At 36.7% G+C, this 10448-nt stretch overlaps 1 protein-coding gene across 1 annotated transcript; it reads right to left on the bottom strand.

Annotated features, from left to right (window-relative positions):
• Positions 1-905: 905 nt before the first annotated feature.
• On the bottom strand, positions 906-10410 carry LOC127437787 (phosphatidylcholine-sterol acyltransferase-like). The gene is made up of 6 exons (XM_051692967.1): positions 10221-10410; positions 9742-9898; positions 8993-9108; positions 8813-8908; positions 3940-4164; positions 906-2146 (listed from the first exon to the last, which is right to left on the bottom strand). Exons 1-6 carry the CDS (start codon positions 10363-10365, stop codon positions 1593-1595), a joined length of 1293 nt encoding a protein of 430 aa, XP_051548927.1. The 5' UTR covers positions 10366-10410; the 3' UTR covers positions 906-1592.
• Between the last annotated feature and the right edge of the window lie 38 nt (positions 10411-10448).

The raw sequence follows: 10448 nt of genomic DNA, 5'->3' as shown, positions 1-10448 counted from the left end.
GTAGTCAAAAGACCAATGTATCCTATGTATGTTTTATCTAGCAGTGGTTTTGTATGTTGTGATGACAAGGCTATTTTTCATGCATGCCAGATTGGGGCAAGTGTTTGAAATATTTTTTGGCCAAAACACAGGTTTGAATGAATTGTTTTATGCTTCATAAATGTTTTGTTGTTTACATTTTGTTGAAAAGCCTACAATAGGCTTTCTAATGGCAGGTTCCATTGTGACAACTTACCCCATACATTGTGACAACATTCCCTGCTAAATTCTATTAAGTTTAAGGTGTTCAGTGAAAATCTGTTCTACTCAAAAATAGCAGTGGAAATGTGCCTATACAGAAATTGACTTTCAAATATAAACTTACCCTATTCACTTAAAAGTAGAGAAGAAATATTCACTACTCAAAAGTTAAAAGTGTGACATCAAGCCCCTTTTTGAAACTTCTCACCTGCATTGATCATTGGATAATGGCCAGTTTCTGCTATGATGGTGATTTTAGATCATGATGCACTGCAGCTTGCTTTGTTTCACTCCATGTGTGAATGATGTTCAAAGATCATTGCAGTTTTGGTGGAAAATAGATAAAAAGATTTCCTGTCCATCAGAGATACTGATTGAAAGAATGAAAGTTTGTAAAGAAATAATCAATAACCCCTTTGCAACAACTAAGCAAGGATTCAATATTCCCTGCAAAATTACTCATAAAAGATCTGTTTTTTTGTGTTCTCGGAAACTCTAATGCCAGTCTATTTTAATGCGTTTGCAAAAAGCCCATGCACTGCTGATGTATATCAGACTTTGAACTCTTAAATCCGTTCAAAGGTTATAGAGTTCAACAAAGACAACAAGTATTATCAGAACTGTGTACGATTAACATGGACACATTTGTGCACCACTAATAAGGATCAACATATATTTTAAATTTATTATGAGTTGAACTAAATCATAAGGTTAAGAATGCTTCATACTAAGAAAATTGATTAGCATATAACTATAATACAGATATATTCAGTCAGGCTATGATATACATGTACAAAAGAAACACCTAGTATATTTCACACTTTAAGAGCTATGGTACCTATACTTTTTAATGTACAGATTAAATAAATTTGATAAATTCTGTATAATAAAAAAACAGTTATGTTCTGTAACAAAGAAAACAAAGATTCATATGAACCAAAACAAACTCTGCAGATGAAAATACAGTGGCCCACAAAAAATGTATTTTGTACACTTAAAAATGTATGAAATTAATTGCATGAAATAAGAAAATAGCAAATTAAATTACATCTGTTAAAAATTATTAAAGACTTTAGTTTTTCAGAGTTCACTGCTCTTCTCAGAGCAATTTTTGCTATTCCTTTTGCTTTTAAGTGTCTTTCTTTAACATTAATGCCACTTGATATTTTTCTATCCAATCCAATGGCATTGACACATTTTAAGTGTATATATACTTGGGACCACTGTATGTGATATTGTTTTTTAAAGACATACTTTTATATAGGATACCAGTGTACATGTGCATAGTTCTGTATAAATTCTGCTGCAGTCTAGAAAATGTAACACAAAACGTGAAAACGAGACGTGGAGTATTAAGGCTGTTCAGCACTGTTGTCCTTTTCCACTGGGCTCTTTCCCTCCAGAATTCTCTGGATTGCTGTGAGCACCTTGTGATTAAAGACCATGTCCAAATGAGCCATTCCTCTAAACTCTGTCACATGCACAGGATGTCCCTGCTTCCCTATCCAGCGCTTACAGAGACTCATGCTACGACTGTCAACGGTATCATCGCCATCATCGTAAATAATATCTATGGGATCGGCATTTGGAAACTGCTCGTCATACACGTACGTCACAGGTGTAGGGAGACCCACCCCGTAAAAGCAGTAGACCTCAACTCCAGGGACGGGCAGACCGGCCGTGAGGTTCCTGGTGTCGTCCCACATGTACCAGCCATCCTCAAAGTTGATGTCTTTGAAGAACTGGTGGTAGTCTTGATTGGTGTAGTTAAAGAAAGGGGTGGAGATGAAGGTGTGATCTTTAGGCCAAGCCTCTTCAGACGGGATCATCCAGGGATTTGTGGTGGTCATCCGTTGTTCCTCGCGGATCTTGATATTGGAAACGAAGGGTATACCATCGTTTTCACCTAAGACGGCATAATATAGGGTATAGACAACAGCATAATTTAAATATTATACATGTTAAAACTGCATTGTGTAATTGTTTTAACAATAGCAACACCAAACCGAATTGCAAAAATAATGATAACGTTTCCAAACAGGTTTCCCAAATACTTATCCCATCTGACATTGTTTGGACAAACAGGTGGTACAACCCCAAACTCAAGCCATTGTGCATATAAAATAAATTATATTATATAATACAGTTCTGGGTAGATTATTTCTAAAATGTAATCCAATACTGATTACATGTAACACAAATTTTATACATAACAATTGTACACAACTTTTGTACACAACAATTGCAATCAGTAATGTATTTTATTTTTATATAGTTAATCTAATCTGATAAATTTTGGAGTGCTCTTTGCATATTTTAAATGTATTAAGTACCAATTTACACTCCTTTCATTAAACATTATAACATACTGTATATACAGAACCTCCAAGTTCTTTTTAATTTTAGATGTGGAGCCTTTTTCATTGGACATAATTTTTGAAAGTCAAAAATTGCATTGCTCAGTTAGTATTGTCTGTGCCTCTTTAAAAAAAAAAAGTTATTTCTACGGTATATGTGGTCATATTATGGAATGGGACTGCACTGTCTTTAATGTACTCTATGTAGAGCTAACTGACTAGATTTTAAAATTTAGAAGCACTAGTTATTGCAGCAGGCTGATTGGTAATGTAATTATGCAATCCATAAAAAATAAATGTTATTTGATTACACACATTATAAAATGTTACATTGTCCAATTACAAGTACACATTTTTTTAAATCTAGATTACATATAATCCATCACTACCCAGCATATACCTGTATATACACACACACACACACACACACTAATATATATATATATATATATACATACACACACACACACAGGTTTGGGGAGTAATGGAATACATGTAACGGGATTACATATTTAAAATACAAAATATAAGTAACTGTATTCCATTACAGTTACAATTTAAATCATTGGTAATTAGAATACAGTTACAATCAAAAAGTATTTTGATTACTAAAGAGATTACTTTGCATTTTATTGTCATTTGTTTCATTTAATATTTAGTCCTTTCAGATGGAAAACATTTATACATATAAATGATGCGATCCAAAGTGCATTTGAACAGCGGTGAAACACTTTCTTATGATGTGTTACATTTATACCAGCAGACAGAGAAGTAAGTTTGAAGTAATTTTGGAGCAGAAGAAACAGAAATAAACCTTGTGTAAACTGTCAGCTTTACGCTAAGCTAAAATGCTATTTCTAGCCCATTTTACATGCACGTTACCAGGCACGATCATATTTTTTTATCAAGAAAATTCACGTTGGATCATAATTTCTTTTTTTTCTTGTAGGACCTTTGATATTAGGGCAAAAATTTTATTCTTGATAATAATTTTGTATTGTTTTCCTGTGAAAATATCTAAAAACCCTTAAAACAAGATCAGTTAGATTTATCTTGTTTTAGAAACAACTCTGCATAATATATTTTCAGAGAATGTATTTTTAACATGTGTATTTTGTCTTACTGTACTGGCAAGAGTTTTACAGTCAAAACAATTGAAAAAATCTACTAGTGCTGAAGAAGTAATCCGAGGTATTTAGAATACATTACTGACCTTGAGTAATCTGTCGGAATACATTACAAATTACATTTTACAGCATGTAATCTGTAATCTGTAGTGGAACGCATTTCAAAAGTAACCCTCCCAACCCTGTATATGTATATACAGTATCGCTCACTCTACCTGATGCCATGACTCTGAGGGGTTTAACAGCACCACCCCAAGGTGCTCCAAGTGAGATGAAGCCCTTGATGTAGTGGTCTTTCCAGTCCTGGGTCTGCTGGTTGAGAAAGTACAGGATGTAGTTGTTGCCCATGCTGTGGCCCAGAAGGTACACTGGTTGCTTGTACTCAGCATGCATCTCTTCCACCAAGCTTTTCAAATGTGAAAAATACTCCTCCTGTTCATCTATGTGTTACCAAATAAAAAGTATAGTTTGTTGGTAGGATGCAGTGCAATTTCAGAATGACACAAGATTTTTACTTTTTCTAAACAAAATGTGAGTGGTGCTTGCCAGTACAACACTCGCCACCACAATGCTAGGGTGTTGTGGGTGGTTGCCAGAGCGTTGCTATTTGGTTTGCTAGGGTGTTCTGTGTGGTAACTAGATGGATGTTTACTGGCCAAAGTCCAAAATAATTCTGACTCATCCCTTGTTTTGTTTTTTTGTTTTTTGTTTTTTTTATTATAATCATTTTATCCCCTTTTCTCCTCAATTTGGAATGCCCAATTCCCACTACTTACTATGTCCTTGTCGTGGCGCGGTTACTCACCTCAATCCGGGTGGCGGAGGACAAGTCTCAGTTGCCTCCGCTTCTGAGACAGTCAATCCGCGCATCTTATCACGTGGCTCGCTGTGCATGACATCGCGGAGACTCCCAGCATGTGGAGACTCTTGCTTTTCTCCGCAATCCACGCACAACTTACCACGTGCCCCATTGAGAGCGAGAACCACTTATCGTGACCACGAGGTGGTTACCCCATGTGACTCTACCCTCCCTAGCAACCGGGCCAATTTGATTGCTTAGGAGACCTGGCTGTAGTCACTCAGCACACCCTGGATTCGAACTCACGACTCCAGGGGTGGTAGTCAGCATCAATTCTCGCTGAGCTACCCAGGCCCCATCCCTTGTTTATTTAAAAAAAAACACACAGGTTACAGTAAGGCACTTACAATAGAAGTGTAATAAAACACTTTTAGTGTGATAAAATCACTTACTAACCTTATTTGCGTGAAGTTATATCCAATAATACAACTTTAACATTATTACAACATAGAAACGGTAAATCCTGTAACCTGTTAAATGTCGTAATACCAGTAAATCCCTGATTTTATCACATTAAAAACATGTTTACATGTATACTGTTTGTCTTGTGGCTGTACTTTTTAAACAGTGTGTATTTTAATGTTTATGGACTGGCCCCATTCCCTTCCATTGAGTGCCTTATTGTAACTGTGATATTTGCTTCTTTTTATATATATATATATATATATATATATATATATATATATATATATATATATATATATACAGTTGTGCTCAAAAGTTTGCATACCCTGGCAGAAATTGTGAAATTTTGGCATTGATTTTGAAAATATGACTGATCATGCAAAAAAAAACAACCTGTCTTTTATTTAAGGATAGTGATCATATGAAGCCATTTATTATCACACAGTTGGTTGGCTCCTTTTTAAATCATAATGATAACAGAAATCACCCAAATGGTCCTGATCAAAAGTTTACATACCCTTGAATGTTTGGCCTTGTTACAGACACACAAGGTGACACACACAGGTTTAAATGTCAATTAAAGGTTAATTTCCCACATCTGTGGCTTTTTAAATTGCAATTAGTGTCTGTGTATAAATAGTCAATGAGTTTGTTAGCTCTCACATGGATGCACTAAGCAGGCTAGATACTGAGCCATGGGGAGCAGAAAAGAACTGACAAAAGACCTGCGTAACAAGGTAATGGAACTTTATAAAGATGGAAAAGGATATAAAAAGATATCCAAAGCCTTGAAAATTCCAGTCAGTACTGTTCAATCAATTATTAAGAAGTGGAAAATTCGGGGATCTCTTGATACCAAGCCAAGGTCAGGTAGACCAAGAAAGATTTCAGCCACAACTGCCAGAAGAATTGTTCAGGATACAAAGAAAAACCCACAGGTAACCTCAGGAGAAATACAGGCTGCTCTGGAAAAAGACCGTGTGGTTGTTTCAAGGAGCACAATACGACGATACTTGAACAAGAATGAGCTGCATGGTCGAGTTGCCAGAAAGAAGCCTTTACTGCACCAATGCCACAAAAAAGTCCGGTTACAATATGCCCGACAACACCTTGACACGCCTCACAGCTTCTGGCACACTGTAATTTGGAGTGACGAGACCAAAATAGAGCTTTATGGTCACAACCATAAGCATTATGTTTGGAGAGGGGTCAACAAATATTGTGCTCCTTGAAACAACCACACCGTCTTTTTCCAGAGCAGCCTGTATTTCTCCTGAGGTTACCTGTGGGTTTTTCCTTTGTATCCCGAAAAATTCTTCTGGCAGTTGTGGTTGAAATCTTTCTTGGTCTACCTGACCTTGGCTTGGTATCAAGAGATCCCCGAATTTTCCACTTCTTAATAAGTGATTGAACAGTACTGACTGGAATTTTCAAGGCTTTGGATATCTTTTTATATCCTTTTCCATCTTTATAAAGTTCCATTACCTTGTTACGCAGGTCTTTTTAACAGTTCTTTTCTGCTCCCCATGGCTCAGTATCTAGCCTGCTCAGTGCATCCATGTGAGAGCTAACAAACTCATTGACTATTTATACACAGACACTAATTGCAATTTAAAAAGCCACAGATGTGGGAAATTAATCTTTAATTGACATTTAAACCTATGTGTGTCACCTTGTGTGTCTGTAACAAGGCCAAACATTCAAGGGTATGTACTTTTGATCAGGGCCATTTGGGTCATTTATGTTATCATTTTGATTTAAAAAGGAGCCAAACAACTATGTGACAATAAATGGCTTCATATGATCACCATCCTTAAATAAAAGACAGTTTTTTTTTTTTTTTTGCGTGATCAGTCATATTTTCAAAATCAATGCCAAAATGTTACAATTTCTGCCAGGGTATGCAAACTTTTGAGCACAACTGTGTGTGTGTGTGTGTGTGTATATATATATATATACACAGGTGCATCTCAATAAATTAGAATGTCGTGGAAAAGTTCATTTATTTCAGTAATTCAACTCAAATTGTGAAACTCGTGTATTAAATAAATTCAATGCACACAGACTGAAGTAGTTTAAGTCTTTGGTTCTTTTAATTGTGATGATTTTGGCTCACATTTAACAAAAACCCACCAATTCACTATCTCAAAAAATTAGAATACATCATAAGACCAATAAAAAAAACATTTTTAGTGAATTGTTGGCCTTCTGGAAAGTATGTTCATTTAATGTATATGTACTCAATACTTGGTAGGGGCTCCTTTTGCTTTAATTACTGCCTCAATTCGGCGTGGCATGGAGGTGATCAGTTTGTGGCACTGCTGAGGTGGTATGGAAGCCCAGGTTTCTTTGACTGTGGCCTTCAGCTCATCTGCATTTTTTGGTCTCTTGTTTCTCATTTTCCTCTTGACAATACCCCATAGATTCTCTATAGGGTTCAGGTCTGGTGAGTTTATTGGCCAGTCAAGCACACCAACACCATGGTCATTTAACCAACTTTTGGTGCTTTTGGCAGTGTGGGCAGGTGCCAAATCCTGCTGGAAAATGAAATCAGCATCTTTAAAAAGCTGGTCAGCAGAAGGAAGCATGAAGTGCTCCAAAATTTCTTGGTAAACGGGTGCAGTGACTTTGCTTTTCAAAAAACACAATGGACCTACACCAGCAGATGACATTGCACCCCAAATCATCACAGACTGTGGAAACTTAACACTGGACTTCAAGCAACTTGGGCTATGAGCTTCTCCACCCTTCCTCCAGACTCTAGGACCTTGGTTTCCAAATGAAATACAAAACTTGCTCTCATCTGAAAAGAGGACTTTGGAACATTGGGCAACAGTCCAGTTCTTCTTCTCCTTAGCCCAGGTAAGAAGCCTCTGACGTTGTCTGTGGTTCAGGAGTGGCTTAACAAGAGGAATACGACAACTGTAGCCAAATTCCTTGACATGTCTGTGTGTGGTGGCTCTTGATGCCTTGACCCCAGCCTCAGTCCATTCCTTGTGAAGTTCACCCGAATTCTTGAATCGATTTTGCTGGACAATCATAAGGCTGCGGATCTCTCGGTTGGTTGTGCATCTTTTTCTTCCACACTTTTTCCTTCCACTCAACTTTCTGTTAACATGCTTGGATACAGCACTCTGTGAACAGCCAGCTTCTTTGGCAATGAATGTTTGTGGCTTACCCTCCTTGTGAAGGTTGTCAATGATTGTCTTCTGGACAACTGTCAGATCAGCAGTCTTCCCCATGATTGTGTAGCCTAGTGAACCAAACTGAGAGACCATTTTGAAGGCTCAGGAAACCTTTGCAGGTGTTTTGAGTTGATTAGCTGATTGGCATGTCACCATATTCTAATTTTTTGAGATAGTGAATTGGTGGGTTTTTGTTAAATGTGAGCCAAAATCATCACAATTAAAAGAACCAAAGACTTAAACTACTTCAGTCTGTGTGCATTGAATTTATTTAATACACGAGTTTCACAATTTGAGTTGAATTACTGAAATAAATGAACTTTTCCACGACATTCTAATTTATTGAGATGCACCTGTATATATATATATATATATATATATATATATATATATAAAAATGAGGCACGAGTCAAAATTATTTTTTTGTGGTAATCAACATTATGCCACAGATGTTGTTGATTGAGCTTAACTTATACTGAACCTGGAATATTCCTTTAAACTATATCTGCAAAGCACAGATTTCCAAACTTTAAGAGACCAAGACAGGTGAGTGTACTATATTAACAATTATTTTTAGTAGTTTGGCAAAATGATTGCTGTTGATTTTCAGTCCGTTGAAATGAGTTTGATGTGACTAACTTGGAGCGATTCTCCAGTCATACGGAGCACCACGGACAGTTGCATTTTGCATGTATCCAATGCTGACCAAATGTTGCACCATGGTATGAAAGTAACCTAGAAAGGATTTACATAAACATGAAAATGCAGAAATGATAAGGTATGGAGGTAAACAGCTCATTACGGAGATGTAAAGACCACCTGTCAGCTTGTTTAAATCAAGAAACTCAATAGGGTGCGTCTGTCCAAATCCTGGCACCCTGACTTCCACCCCTGGAGCATTAGATGTCTTGCGAGTTGTCCTGTTGTACACAATTCTACAGAAAAAGGTACAACGAATGTCACAGTTATATTGCAAAGAGCCAATAAAAAACTCATAGATAAATAACTATATGAGCTCTGCTTCACTTTCATCCTTATAATCTCTGTGTAAAGCATAATAATAATGTTTATACTGAGGAGAGATGTTGTGCATGAATAGACAATTAAGAAAATACATAGCAAATGCTGGTATTTTATAGGTTTGTTGTCTTTATGTCACTTGACATCAGAGTTTAAGAACTCTCCAAAAACAATAGACAAGAGGTCAATGACTTCAAACATAGAAGAACAGCCATAAAATCTATAAGCAAGCTGAACTGCGGTTAATTAGGAAACACTAGTCAATAAATCAGAGGTTAATTTTCTAGAAAGGGTAGATCAGTGAATTTGCTTACACGTGGGGCAAAACAAGTGGCTTAAAAATATTGAGTAATACTACTGCCCAAGCAATAAAAACAGGCCTGTTTGGAACCATAAAAGGTATAAAAAAAAAATCGGCTTTTGTTATAAATGGCGCTGAAGACATTAGAGGTCAGTATTTTTTTATATGACTGACAAAAATAGGACTTGGCAATGCATGTCCTTAAAGTTTGCCCCTTTGTGAACTTTTGGGAAGTATTTAGGCTCACCTTATGTTATCAATCCAGCAGTCAATTCCAATGGGCATAAACATGTTTAAGTCGATCCAGAGGGGGAACCAGTCCTCGGTCTTCTTGTAACACATCCAGTGCACCAGTGCGGGCTTGTCTATTTTGGCCTCCAGGCGATTGCCCAAATTTCCAGGTACTGTTCCATACCAAAGGGGTCAAAAATTTAAACATCGGGTGCATGCATAGTTTGTTATCAAATATTGCAACAAACTGTGTACTAAATATGGATTGTTCCTCTGAAATCTGGTAACTCTGATTTGAACTGTGGTCAAAAAAGGTTATGTGAGTTCAAATCCAAGACATCTGTTATCTTGTCTACTTTGCCATATTTGCATTTATATTTCATTATTAAATGTTTAAAACAAAATTAATGAACCATAATGTCTATAGAAAATACATGGAACAAAATCCCACCTATGCATCCAACTTATTTAAGTAACTATGAATAGATTGTTTACCAATAATAAGAGGTGGAGTGCTGTTACTTATTACGCGAGGTTTGGCTGTCGGTGGGAAGATAACGTTAAATAACCAGAATCCAGAGGTCTGGTCAAGTGCAATCAGAAGAAATGTAATGGATCTGAAGAACTGCGAATATTCCATAGTGTCTCTCTGTCTCTGGCTTCAGCGTTTTAGTACCATTCAGCGCAGCGGCTGAGCTATTAATGCGTCCGTCCAATGAGGCG

The sequence above is a fragment of the Myxocyprinus asiaticus genome, chromosome 48, assembly GCF_019703515.2.
Source record: "Myxocyprinus asiaticus isolate MX2 ecotype Aquarium Trade chromosome 48, UBuf_Myxa_2, whole genome shotgun sequence".
NCBI lineage: Eukaryota > Metazoa > Chordata > Actinopteri > Cypriniformes > Catostomidae > Myxocyprinus > Myxocyprinus asiaticus.
This window is presented reverse-complemented; position numbering and strand designations above follow the sequence as displayed.

Excerpts from the sequence above, each read along its gene's own strand:
- LOC127437787 (XM_051692967.1), bottom strand. The coding sequence starts at position 10,365 with ATGGAATATTCGCAGTTCTTCAGATCCATTACATTTCTTCTGATTGCA. Across the intron at positions 9,109-9,741 it reads TGCTGGATTGATAACATAAG|AATTGTGTACAACAGGACAA; the intron begins GTGAGCCTAAAT and ends CTTTTTCTGTAG. Across the intron at positions 2,147-3,939 it reads CCTCAGAGTCATGGCATCAG|GTGAAAACGATGGTATACCC; the intron begins GTAGAGTGAGCG and ends ATGCCGTCTTAG.